This window comes from Episyrphus balteatus, chromosome 2 (assembly GCF_945859705.1).
Source record: "Episyrphus balteatus chromosome 2, idEpiBalt1.1, whole genome shotgun sequence".
Taxonomy (NCBI): domain Eukaryota; kingdom Metazoa; phylum Arthropoda; class Insecta; order Diptera; family Syrphidae; genus Episyrphus; species Episyrphus balteatus.
The window spans coordinates 29,695,039-29,708,917 of record NC_079135.1 but is presented as its reverse complement, the minus strand read 5'-3'; the positions used below and the strand labels follow the sequence as shown (position 1 = coordinate 29,708,917).

At 34.1% G+C, this 13,879-nt stretch overlaps 2 protein-coding genes across 2 annotated transcripts; one reads left to right on the top strand and one right to left on the bottom strand.

Moving 5' to 3' along the window:
• Positions 1 to 1,615: 1,615 nt before the first annotated feature.
• LOC129910182 (eukaryotic translation initiation factor 2A) lies at positions 1,616 to 6,501 on the bottom strand. Its single transcript, XM_055987455.1, has 7 exons — positions 6,390 to 6,501; positions 5,421 to 6,070; positions 5,128 to 5,278; positions 2,857 to 3,026; positions 2,599 to 2,774; positions 2,271 to 2,539; positions 1,616 to 2,129 (listed from the first exon to the last, which is right to left on the bottom strand). Exons 1-7 carry the CDS (start codon positions 6,421 to 6,423, stop codon positions 1,636 to 1,638), a joined length of 1,944 nt encoding a protein of 647 aa, XP_055843430.1. The 5' UTR covers positions 6,424 to 6,501; the 3' UTR covers positions 1,616 to 1,635.
• A 3,859-nt stretch (positions 6,502 to 10,360) lies between these two features.
• Positions 10,361 to 13,739, top strand: LOC129910607 (isoleucine--tRNA ligase, cytoplasmic-like). Its single transcript, XM_055988042.1, has one exon. The coding sequence runs from the start codon at positions 10,486 to 10,488 to the stop codon at positions 13,711 to 13,713; it is 3,228 nt and encodes a 1,075-aa protein (XP_055844017.1). The 5' UTR covers positions 10,361 to 10,485; the 3' UTR covers positions 13,714 to 13,739.
• Positions 13,740 to 13,879: the final 140 nt, after the last annotated feature.

Sequence of the window (13,879 nt, the reverse complement as noted above, 5' to 3'; positions counted from 1 at the left end):
AGGGAGCAAATGCTAGCTTTTTCCAAGTAAAATACTGTTTATTTGAACTTTTTGTGCCTTTGTTTTATTTAAATTTACTAGAAAAAGAAAATCACTGCTATTATTTTGACCGCTTAATTTTTAGGTTTATTTTGTTTTTGGATTATTGCTTAGCTATTAGCAATAAATTAAATTTCATTCATACTAAAAATTAATCTAGAATGTATCTAAAATAGTTTTACTAAAAAATAAATCCAACATCGAAACTCTTTTTATGTTTTATATTTTATTTGAAATATTTTTCGATGCACTGCTATTTTTTTGACCGCCACTGTATATGTTTAATATTTATTTTTTTAGTTTATAAATTTAATATTAAGATATGTAACGTTAGTATTTAACGAATTAAATAAATAAGACTGAAGAGCCCTATGCATTTTGGTAAAAAAAATTACAATCTATTGCTGAAAAAAATGTAATGAAAAAAATGTCCTCCAAGTCCATCGAGTGGGACATCAAAAGAAAGGTCGCTTTAAGCGCTATTCATAACTGAAACCCAAAATTTTATTTGAGGTTAACAACAATATTTAATTGGTATGCACGCCCCGGTTACCTCGTTCTCTATATTCTTTCTTCTTACCAATCGGTGTTCATCACTTTTTTTTAACGTAGATCTCTCGGATTGCTCTTTCAGCATTTATGGTTGTTGGCTGCAGCATGGTTTTATATGCCTCATCTTTAGCTGCATCTGGTGTTTTCACTGTTCAGCAAAGGTATTCGCTATTAGATATTCTTCTTTGATTCGTATCGGCATTTCAACTAGGTGATCCGAGTCGAACATCTAATATGACCAATTTGGTGGATAGTTTGTTGGAGTCCCCATGTAAATTTAGAAGTGTTGTAAAGACGTTTCACCCCACTGTAAAGACGAATCCGTGCCGGACATGTTTTCTTGCAGGATGAGTCTTCCTATCGTGCCGACCCAAAGATGTCTTTCTTTTTTATCTTGGCGTTAAAATTTTCAAATATAATGTTGAAATCGCCCGAAGAGGTTAATAGTTTTTTCTTGATTGTCTCATCTTTACCCTATAATATTAAGTCGTGGAACAAGATCAGCGTATTATTTTTAAATTTTGTCCTGAGCGGAATTGAAACAATGCCTAAGGAGAATAATTATAAACACTTTTAACTCCGTGAATTAAATAAAACAAATAATTTTTAATCTTGAGGTTCAGTATAAAATGTATTTCCAAATCACTTGGTTGCTTGCTAGGTACCAAAAAATGTTTTCGTTTTCTTTGCGTTTGTTTTTATGACCAGTAATTTGGTAACTTTCAAAAATAAAATTTCGTGTACATAGTTCTGATGTAAAAGTAGTTTTGTTTTTGTAATTTTTTTTTTCTGTAGTTGCGCGCATACGTAATATATAAATGGAAAGTTGCAAACAAAACAACGATTATAATAATTTGTTTTTTAATCTTTATAACAAAAAAGAATTAGATAAGTCGATCACGTTTCACTTTTGTAATTAAAAAAAAAAAATAGATAGAAATTTTTAAATAAACAGGACGACGACTTTGGAACTAGAATTTCTGCTGTAAAAAATAAAAAAAATGAAATAAGTAAAATACATGGATGTGTGTGGAGAGCTTTGCATCAATTGGAGAGCTTTAAGGCTTTAAGCTCTTCCAAAAACTTGGCCTCCATGGAAATTTTATTCAGCTGATTCAATTCCAAGACATTGCCCTGGTCCTGTCTCACTTTAAGCTTTTTAATGTCGGCCAACTTCTTTGCCACATGACGAACCTTCTTCTCCTTTTCGCTGTTGATAATACGGTTGTCATTCTTGTTCTTGTTGTTTTCATTAGCTTGGCCATTGTCGGCGTTGGCTCCAGCGGACTCAGAGTTTGGTTGTTGTTGTTTTTGCTGTTGTTGTTGCTGCTTTTGATAAGATGAAGTACGTTTCTTGTTAGCGTTAGCATTGGCATTGGCATTTGGGGTGGCTACGGAAGTTGCACCGTTGTTGGCATCGTTTTCAGAGGTAATGGCAGGTGCTGTGCCATTGGCATTTTGACCATTGGCAGATGGCTCTTTCTTCGTCTTTGGATTTGGTTTCTTTTGACGAGAATTTGGTGTTCCCTTCTTTTTTCCTTCAAATTAAAAAAACAAAAACAATGTTAGGCTCTTAAAAATATGTTTTTATTGATAGAATAAGCTATGTGTCAAGATGGTTTTTCAATATCTTCTGTGTTTATTATAATATGGCTTATAGCGATTGTTCCAACGTTTACCTGATGAATCCGGAATATTTACTGATGGCTGTGGAACTAGCTTTTCTGGGTCTTTTCCTTCTTTCAACAGACGGATATTTGGTGGTTGATAGACTTGTTTACTTGCTTCTGGTTGACTAGGTTTAATTCCTTCGATCTTCGCATCAGAAATGGGTTTCTCTTTGAAAACTCCATCGGCAAAACGTTGCCATTCAACGCCGAGCAGTTCTTGTCCCTTTGGCCACACTGTTTCATGCAATAATGCTCCACAATAATGCCAAATTTTAAATCTAAAAATCGAGTCTTTTAGCCTTAATGAAACCAAAAAAAAAAAAATTATTTAATTTACCCATTTCCAATACGAAGTCTTGGGGCTGTGGTGGCCGTAACAAAGGTTTCTCCATCGGGATTCCATTCCAATAGGGTTGAGTCTGGGGCTTGCATATCAGTAATCTTCTTCCTTTTGACTACGTCCCACATTTCAATGTATCCACGCAAATTTCCAAAACCAGCTAATATGAGAAGTATTTATGGGAGTTAAGGAAAAAAAATTTATAACAAAATATGAAGTAAAAATGAGATGAGAAGTAATTTGAAAAAGGATATGATTTCCAAAGTCATTGAAATAAGCACAATTCCTGGGAGATTCACCAAAATTGAAAATGACATCACATTTCAAATTGTAAAGTGATGCCTTCGATGGCATGTACCCATAAACAACAACAAACTCAGTTGCCTTTGGACTCCATTTAACTGCATGTACGGGACCTTCTTTGGCTGAAAAGAGATAACAAAATAATAGTTGAATCAAACAACAACAAACTTAGTTGGCAACCTGCAAAAATATCTTATTCTTCTTTTCGACAATCATGATTAACTTGAATGGGATCATAACTCTCAAGCATATACTAGAGATAAATTTTTACTTGAGTGGCGTTGTTGGAATAAGTGGAACTTTCTGACATTTCAGTCCAAAGCCTGTAAATATTCACTAACGCCTCCAAGTAGTTGGAACAGTGAAATTTTGATGGGATCCTTGGCGCCTCGTTTGAAGAGTCCCAACTAAATCAAATAAGGTAACGGATTGCGACTAGTTAACTTTTCAGCGCAATACGGTGAAAAGTAGCACTACCTTCACTAGATTAAGGATCCACTCGATATTTACCCGTTGCGGCTAAATTATTTGGTCGTGTATCCAACAAAAAAATTTAGGAACTGATAAAAAGAAGAAATTTGAAGTATGACGTTTTATTCCACCGAAGTTGTCAGTTTTGACTGCGTATTTGAAAACCTTTACACGCTAGCTCTATGCAATGTCATAGCACAGATAATAGATGTAATTAAGCACCATTATCAGCAGCTGACTAATGAACCTCATTAAAAGAGTAGTAACTTTCAGTTAATGAAGAAATCTCCTTGCCAAAACCTCTGGGCTATTTTACTTAAGCGATTAGTAGAAAAATCTAGTGACGATTTATACTATATTTTAGGCTTTTAAGATGATTACATACTTCCAATAATATATACATTAAAGATCTCGCTTTAATAGATTGGTGGATGCACCCTACCAATTGTTTATTTATTTTTTTTTATCGAACTATTTTGTAAGGGGAAACCAAATCTGTTAAATGTGTGGTCCATGAAGTAGCAAGACCTTCTGACTAACAACTCTTAACCATTCTTGTATGCGTGTAATTAACTTTCAACAATGGAAGGGACCTACAATTTACCGCTGAGACCGAACGGCTTAGCAGAGATGCACTTTTTCATGACAATGATACTCTTGGACGCTTGAAAAAAAATGTAAAGGTGGTGAAGGCTGAGATTGGAACCCAGAATTATCAATCAGGTTTTCGCGCAAATCACTCATGTGAAAGCTGTTTGAATTTTGTGATTAATAATAATTGGAGGAAAGAAATAGCAAATATATGACAAAAACGTTGTGATTGCTGTTTTCCTGGATTTGAAACGAGCTTTTGAAACAGTCAATCACGAAATTTTACTTAAGAAATTAAAATATTTCGGTATCAAATCAACAGAATTTAAATGGTTCAAATCTTTTTTACAAGGAAGAACCCAATGTGCTACCGTAAATGGAAAAATATCATCAGCAATTCATGTCAGTGTAGGAAAACCACAAGGCACAATACTGGGAGTATTGTTCTAGTTTATTGTATATGTGTCCACAGTCACAAAAATAGATTGCAGCTTCAGAAAAATAAAGTCATGCATATTATATTAAAATGTAATAGATACACACCAATACAAAATTATGTTAGATACACTGATGTGGTTAAATGTAAATCAAAGGCTTTTTATGTTAAGTATGATATTTGTATTTAAGATTAAAAACAACATGTACTCCGGTTATTTATGTGAAAATGTTGAAGTTGTAGAATACAATTTAAGAAACAGTGGTGACCTTAGAATTGAAAGATCAAGAACATCCAGAGGTCAGAGAACAATATTTTATATGGATTTCAATAGTTTTAATAATCTTCCGTAAGAGTTAAAAAATATTAATAACATTAACATTTATGTTTGCCTGGATGTATTGTTCCTGCTGAAAAGTCGCTTCACCTCGAATTGCAGCTTAAGTTAGAAAAATTACATTTTTAACTGTTGTATCTATGTATATCAAATTTCATTCATATATAAAATACTTTAGTATTCAAATTCTATATATGTCTGCTAAATACTCTTATCGGAACTTCTATTCCTTTTTATCGATTTAGTTTCAATGTTACAAATTTTATATGACCTTGAAATTTTTTTTTTTATGAAATTAAAGAAAAATTATTCTTTTATTTAACCTACATTTCCAAATCCTTAATTAAATTAAAAAAAAAATAAATATAAAAATTAGTTTAAAGCTTACACAGTGGAACGGAACAGGTATCTCCCTTTGTTGACATAAAGTGTACAGCTTGGTTACCATAATAAGAAGCACCACTTTTATCAACTTCGGTGCTAGTCAACAATAAAAGCCCCGTACCACGTTTATTCCATAACATTTCCACACGATCTGCCTGTTAATTAAAAAAATCAAAAACAAAAAAAAACCAATAATTTCAGAATGAAAAAAAAAAAAACAAAGTCAAATTAATGAATATGGTAAGTGATTGAGATGAGTCAGATTTTCTCTCTCAACCAAGTGTAATGTATACATACCTGAAAGAAACTCTTACACGCAATCGTCTGAGCTTGTTGAACGGCTGGATATTTGTACAATTTGCACATTGATGGGGCCCCCTTAGCCCCTGGCGCATAAAATGCCAAAAATGGTGGACTATTCCCAGGTCCCACCGACAGCAACCCATTCCGACCGCCACCCATTTTCTTTGAGGTAGCTGTAAAACCTGCACCTTCACCACCCAGATCATAAAACAACGCCTCTCCGCCCACAACAAGGGCAAATAGAGACTCGTTCGATGACCATGATGGTTCCCAGTCAGTTTGTTTCTTCTGAACTACTGCGTATACTTCGTTGCCCGTCTCTACTTCATACACATAGAGATTGGGTGCTCCTTCGGGCTTATCCTTGGTAATGGCAAATATTTCCCAAGTCGATAGATAATTGCCACGTGGCGAGAATTTAAGATAAAAAGCTTTGGGTCTTGGCAATGAGCATTTTAATTGCCAATCGCAAGTGCTAAGAATCTTAATTTCGAGGCCATTTGAATAGGCAAAGTATCGACCGTCTGGGCTAAATGTAGTTGACCGAGAATTTTTCGTCTCCTCTCGTGGAAGATTTGCTTTTGGCTCGAAGGGTTTTTTGAGACCGGACGAAGCCCAAAGTTCAATTCCAGCGCTAGAGCGAACTAGAAAGAAAACATTTTTGATTTTATTTCATTTTAGTTAATTACTATTGCCTTAAAGGAGAGAAAGTTTATTAGTATTTTTTTTTTTTTGTTCTTTCTTTCTCTGTGCTTGTTCTTCTTTCTTTTTTTGCAAATAGCTACTTGGGATGTGTTTTCAACAAAAACGCACTTTGATAATGACTCAAAGTTTGATGTTGGAAGAGGGTTTGGATTAGTTTTTTTTTTATAAAATTGAAAGTGAATAGTTTATGGAATAAGGTAGTTTTTGAAAAAAAATTTTGAAAATATGGAAAAATATGTAAAAAATAATTTTATTTACTTGCAAGGGCAGGAGAAACACCTTCCACAGCCATTGTGTCAAAATTCTAACCTAAAAAACAAAAAAATATTCCGTAGTTTATGTGACAAGCTGACATAATTCCGAAACACTCCGAATTCGTAATGGTTGATTAGTTCCCTTTTTTAATTGCAGTAGGTGGCGCTTGAAAAGTCTTAGGCTACCTCCACACTTACAAGTTAAAAAAAAAAAAAAATTAAAGACTCTCCCAAACCAAACAGGACAGATAACAAATTTAGCGTTTTTTTGCAGTGAAAATGTTGTTTCATAACAATAGGGGTATTCACGATCCGGTGCAATGAAATGGTGTAAAATTGCTAAATTTTATTTACCTAATGCTACAACTACAACAAACAAATTTTGCACCATTGTATTTTACATTGACCTACTATAGAGCTAGAAAGAAGTGGAATCAATTTTTTTCAATTTGTGTATGGAAAAGTCGAACGACTAGCAGTCCATATAAAGTAGGTCAATGAGGGTTAGGGTGTATAGCAAAAGTGCAAAAGTGTAAAAAAAATTGTAGTCAGTAGGGGTATTCACGATCTGGTGCAACAGGCCTAGTAAAAATGTAAAATTTTATTTTTTTAAGGCTTAACTACATTCACCACTTTTTGAAAAAGTACAAAAGTGAAAATATTTTTTTTCTGGCTAGCGCAATTGTTTTGTGAAAAAGAGTATACAAATTGTTTTTTAGACCAAAAAATAAGCTTTCTGCATCATTTCTTTTAAATTTCTTGTCCGAAAATCTATACAAAAATGCGTTTGAAAATTTTCACTTTTGTACTTTTTCACTTTTTGAGCCAATGTAGTTAACCCTTTACAATAGATCGTGAACGCCCCTTTTCTTATCTATAGTAAATATTGAAGCATGAATGAAATCCATGATGTTTTTTTTTAACAGGGTTGTTCCTCCACTGTTGCTTCTTCTTTTTTTCCATTTTTTATAATTTCATTTTTTTGTTTTGTTCGGGTTAATTAATTTTTACAAATTATCTTACATCAAAAGAAACTAAATTACGGGACATGAGTACCGACAAGCCGACAACCATAATAAACAGAATAAAAAAGACAAGCTGTTTATCATGGGCGACCGACGCGACGGTGAGCTGCCATCTGTCAAAAATAATTGTACTTTATTGTATTTTTATTTTGCAATAGGTCTAGGGTATAGCAAAAGTGCAAGACTGTTGTAAAATTTTAATCCGTATATGTTGTTGTTGTAGTGTTGTAAGATTTTACACTTTTGCACTTTTGCAATGATACAAGACCAGTTGCATCGGATCGTGAATACCCCTAGTATATTTGGCTGTTTAAGTTTAAGAAAATGTTACACTTTTGCAACGATACAAGACTATTTGCATCGAATCATTAGGGGTATTCACGCTCTGGTGCAACAGGCCTAGTAAAAATGTAAAATTTTATTTTTTTACAATAGATCGTGAACGCCCCTCTTCTTATCTATAGTAAATATTGAAGCATGAATGATGTTTTTTTTTTTCCTCCACCGTTGCTTCTTCTTTTTTCCATTTTTATAATTTAATTCTTTGTTTTGTTCGGGTTAATTAATTTTCACTAATTATTTTACATCAAAAGAAACTAAATTACGGGACATGAGTAGCGACAACCATTATAAACAGAATAAAAAAGATAAACTGTTTATCATGGGCGACGGGATGGTGAGCTGCCATCTGTCAAAAATAATTTTACTCCATTGTATTTTTATTTTGCAATAGGGTTAGGGTATAGCAAAAGTGCAAGACCATTGTAAAATTTCAATCCATATATTTTGTTGTTGTAGTGTTGTAAGATTTTACACTTTTGCACTTTTGCAATGATACTAGACCAGTTGCATCGGATCGTGAATACCCCTATTAATTGCCCTAATGAAAAAAAAAAAAAAATAGATAAAGAATTCGCCTAAACCAACGCGACAACATTTTGATTATAAGAGCTCCAGTTTTTTTATTTTTAGCGCCAGTTGTACTTTTTAATTCGTGGTTCGGGATATTTTATCTTATGAAATCGTTCAAGGTTCATATTAGGTATGTTAAAATAATCAAATCCCTGTTTGAACAAAGTGAAACCACAGCTAAATCCAATGAAATCAGCAAGTTAACGACCCTATTTTGGCAAAGTCAGCTATTACATGAAGCCTCAAGAGGCGCGCCTCTTTTCAAAACTAATGAGTGCAAAAGAGATAGAAGATCAAACAAAAAATTATCCGACCGGAGAGTCATGGGCCAAAATTCTGAGACTCTTTTTTGACGTTTCTTTTTCCACTCTTTTTTTTCAACATTCCCTTTCATTCTTTTTGCTTCTTGATGGAATACAACAACAACAATACTTAAATCAAAAGAGAAATGTCAAATTTGAGTCTTTGACTCAAGAGGCATCGTGTAATAGTACGCGCCTCACAGAATGATTATCAAAAGAAAATTCGAAAAAAGAGTCAAGCCTCTTGAGGCTTCATGTAATAGCTGACAAACCTCACAAGTCACAAAAACTCCACAAAGTGATCATTTCCCGATTTTAGGTGTGTTTTTTTGTTTATCTATATAGATTTTGTGCAAAAAAACGACATCGGGATTTTGCACTACTGTACCATACACTTTGGCAGCTGTCTGTCAAAAATGTGCCGTGCTCATGTTTTTTTTTTTTAACTCCGTAGTGGTACCCGACAAACAATTTTGGTTCTATAAAAATTGTCTCATTAAGGGCCAGTTGTACAAATATTTAATCCGTGGATTAGCGAAATCAGAAGTAAATCTCATGTTAAGCATTGGTTTAAAGTCCATATATGTAAAAATATCCATGATTGAATCGAGGTTGACCCGCATCTAATCCGCCGAGTTAAATTCCTGAGCCAAGGTTGATCCACGTTTATACAACTGACACTAAGATTGTAGTAAAAACAGGCTATTAGCTGCGTTCCTTTGGAAATATTTATCTACTGCTTAGTACTTAAAACTACTTTGAACTACTTTTGCTATACTGAAAAAGTAGTTCAAAGCAGTTTTAAGTACTAAGCAGTAGATAAATATTTCCAAAGGAAAGCAGCTATTAGTCAGCTATTACATGAAGCCTCAAGAGGCGCGCCTCTTTTCAAAACCAATGAGTGCAAAAGAGAAAGAAGATAAAACAAAAAATTATCCGACCGGAGAGTCGTGGGCCAAAATTCCGAGACTCTTTTTTGACGTTTCTTTTTCCACTCTTTCTTTTTTCAACATTCCCTTTCATTTCTTTTTGCTTCTTGGTGCAATACAACAACAAATTTTAAATCAAAAGAGAAATGTCAAATTTGAGTCCTGGACTCAAGAGGCATCGTGTAATAGTACGCGCCTCACAGAATGATTATCAAAAGAAAATTAGAAAAAAGAGTCAAGCCTCTTGAGGCTTCATGTAATAGCTGACTTATCACATATAATTTTCTGCTCGACTAGATGGGATGTGTTCCAAACATTTTCTTACTTAAATTTGACAGCTGGAATCTCGCCTTGGTTGCAGGTTCAAATAATTTGCTTGTGGTTTTCGTTTGGTGGCTACGCTGTTTTGCCTAAGACCCTTTTTTTTTCATTTTTAAATCAACTCGTAAAATAAAGTCAGCATTAAGGCAAAAGTGAAAATATTTTTTTTCTGGCTATAGCGCAATTGTTTTGTGAAAAAGAGTATACAAATTGTTTATTAGACCAACAAATAAGCTTTCTGCATCATTTGTTTTAATTTTTCAGACCGAAAAACTAAACAAAAACTCGTTTGAAAATTTTAACTTTTGAACTTTTTGAGCCAAGTTAAAAACGTGTTTTTTTCAAATTCAGAATCCGTTACTTTTTAGATAACTTTCATTTTTTTCCCCTAGATGGCGTCACAAAATATTTGAATTTTTGATTTCCCAGAAAAAAAAATGTGACGTTTTTTTCCGACTAGAGGGAATGATCAATTTTTAAATGAGATTTCGTCATGCAATCGAAACTCTTGCACTTAAACAATTTTAATCAAAACATTCACATTTTAGTATATTTAAAGCTATCAAGTTGTTAACTTTGATCTTCTCTACGATAAAAGACACACACAAAAAATGTTTCAAAACCGTAACGAATTCACAATTCCCGATTATTTAAATTTCCCATCCGCAGAACAAGAAATTTTAACTTACTGGAAAGAAAATAATATATTTGAACAAATCCAACAAGAACGTCGTCAATCGAATTCCGGTTGTTATTCCTTTTACGATGGTCCACCATTTGCCACCGGCCTCCCACACTATGGCCACATTCTAGCTGGAACTATCAAAGACATAGTCGGCAGGTATGCTACACAAAAGAATTTATTAGTTGAACGTAGATTTGGTTGGGATTGTCATGGTTTGCCAGTTGAACATGAAATTGATAAGAAATTGAACATCAAAGGTCCCAAAGATGTTCAAGCAATGGGAATTGCTAAATACAATTTGGAATGTCGACAAATTGTCCAAAGATATTCCGATGAATGGAAAACGACAGTTGAAAAGAGTGGAAGATGGGTTGATTTTGATAATGACTATAAGACAATGTATCCATCTTACATGGAAAGCGTTTGGTGGGTTTTTAAACAACTTTTTGATAAGGGTTTGGTTTATAGGGGCATTAAAGTGATGCCATTCTCGACGGCATGTTGTACTCCTCTTTCGAATTTTGAATCCACACAGAATTACAAAGATGTCACAGACACAAGTGTGACTATCGCTCTGAATGTTGTTGATTCCAATGAGAAATTACTCATATGGACGACAACTCCTTGGACACTACCATCCAATTTGGCCGTTTGTGTCAATCCAAAGATGATTTATGTCAAGGTCAAACCATTGGCGGTTAAGGACGATATAGTCTATATCCTTTCTGGCAATCGTCTTCAATTTGTCTTTAAAGACCCCAGTGACTATATCATAATCGAAGAATTCCCAGGTTCTTCCTTAAAAGATCTTTCTTATGAACCACTATTCGACTACTTCTCTGATTACCGCCAGAAATCTGGAGCATTTCGGGTTCTATTGGATAACTATGTTACAGATGACTCTGGAACAGGTATTGTCCATCAAGCTCCATTCTTCGGTGAAGATGATCATCGTGTTTGTCTAGCTAATGGAGTTATAACCAAATCCAGTAAGATAGTTTGTCCGATTGACGATTGTGGTCGATTTACTGAAGATGTTCCTGATTTCGTTGGACTCTATATCAAAGATGCTGATCCTCTTATCATTTCCAAGCTAAAAGAACATGGTCATGTTATTCAAATTTCACAAATCATACATAGTTACCCATTTTGCTGGCGTTCGGATACTCCTTTGATTTATAAGGCAGTTCCCTCTTGGTTCATTCGGGTGGAAAAACTTACCGATCAACTTTTGGCCAATAATGCCCAAACTCAATGGGTTCCAGATGTTGTTAAAGAGAAACGATTTGCTAATTGGCTTAAAAATGCACGTGACTGGGCAATTAGTCGCAATCGCTATTGGGGAACTCCAATTCCAATCTGGTCATCACCATCTGGCGCAGAAATACGTTGCATTGGAAGCATTGCAGATCTCCAAAGATTGTCGGGTGTGGATGATGTCAAAGATCTTCATCGTGAGTTTATTGATGATTTGGAATTTCCCTCAAAAATACCAGGTAACCCACCACTACGAAGGATTCCCGAGGTATTCGATTGTTGGTTTGAATCGGGAGCAATGCCCTATGCTCAGCAACACTATCCATTTGAGAATAAAGAGCATTTTGAAAAGATTTTTCCAGCTGATTTTATAGCAGAAGGTATTGATCAGACTCGAGGATGGTTCTACACTTTGCTGGCCTTGTCAACGGCTTTATTTAATAAGCCTCCATTTAAAAATGTTATTGTTAATGGATTGGTTCTTGCTGCTGATGGATCAAAGATTTCGAAACGAAAGAAAAACTATCAAGATCCAGAGACAATTATGGATAAATATGGAGCTGATGCTTTAAGGCTTTATCTTATCAACTCGAATTTGGTTAAAGGAGGTGATCTTTGTTTTAAGGAAGAAGGGGTTAAGAATATTATTAAAACTGTTTTTCTGCCATGGTATAATGCTTTTAGATTTTGCATTCTTAATATCGATAAGGATTCAATGTTCTCGAAGATAACGGATAAAGGAAACCTAAGTAACATCATGGATCGATGGATTCTTTCATACACAGAATCGTTGGTTGAGTTTTTTGAGATGGAAATGCAAGCCTATCGGCTCTATACTGTCCTTCCGAAACTTATTAAATTCATTGAGCAATTAACCAATTGGTACATCCGACTAAACAGATCTCGTTTAAAGAACGAAGAAGGCGATCAAAATCGTCAAGAGTCTTTGAATGTTCTTACACATGTTTTAGCAAAGCTATCGATTGTAATGGCGCCATTTGCACCATTTTTTTCGGAATATGTTTACCAAAGGCTTGCACTTTTCTACAAGTTTGATGGAGGGAAGAAATCCTCAGTTCACAGTGTTCTCATTCCCAAGATAAACCATGACTTTATTCAACCATTGGACGAGTTGAGTGTTGCACGAATGCAAATAATCATCGATTTGGGAAGGGTTCTTAGAGAACGTAATGTCATTCCACTTAAGTATCCAGTAGCTGAATTGGTTATTGTCCATTTGAGTGAAGATTTCCTCAACGAATTAGAACGAATGAAAGAAATCATCCTAAAAGAGCTTAATGTTCGTAAGATAAGATTCACAACTGACCGTCAGGAATTTGGGGCATCATTTAAAGCACAACCAAACTTTCAAATACTTGGACAAAAATATAAAAATGAATTTAAAATTATGATGAAAGAAATTAAGAACCTTTCTGATGGTGAGATCGAAAAAGGTTTAAAAGAGAAAAGATTTGAAGTGAATGGTCATGAAATTTCGCTGGAAGAGATACAAATTGCGTTTGCATTTAAAAAGAACAATGATACACATTTTGAGTCCATCAGTCAAAATGATGTTTTAATTTTCATGGACTTTAACAAGAGTGAGGAGTTGTTTGAAGAAGGGACTGCTCGTGAAATTATTAATCGTATACAAAAATTGAAGAAGAAAGCTAAATTGCAACCAAGTGATAAGGTTTTGGTGGTGTATGAGACTAAAGAAGAGAGTCTTCAGAAAATTATACTTAAATATTATGACTTCATTCATCAACCAACACAATCTGAGATGATGGATTTGGAAGGTTTTCAGTCTTTACAAAAATCTGGAGAAAAGATTATCCAAGACGATGTTGATATAAAAGGGCTTTGTATGAGGTTGCATTTATACTATGAACATTGATTTTTTTTTTGTTAGAAATAAATTAACTTATTGAATAAATTACACAAAACAAATACGTTTTAGTCTATTTAATTTGAGCATCTTTCTAGATTTTAGAAGCTTTTCAGGTGGGTTATTTATTTTTTTATGTGAAATAAATTATTCAGGAGAAAACAACAGTAGCTCA

Coding starts and splice junctions, on each gene's coding strand:
- LOC129910182 (XM_055987455.1), bottom strand. CDS start 6,423: ATGGCTGTGGAAGGTGTTTCTCCTGCCCTTGCAA. Junction 3,027..5,127: donor TACCTGTTCCGTTCCACTGT/GTAAGCTTTAAA, acceptor ATCTCTTTTCAG/CCAAAGAAGGTCCCGTACAT. Junction 2,540..2,598: donor AGACTTCGTATTGGAAATGG/GTAAATTAAATA, acceptor CTCGATTTTTAG/ATTTAAAATTTGGCATTATT.
- LOC129910607 (XM_055988042.1), top strand. CDS start 10,486: ATGTTTCAAAACCGTAACGAATTCACAATTCCCGATTATTTAAATTTC.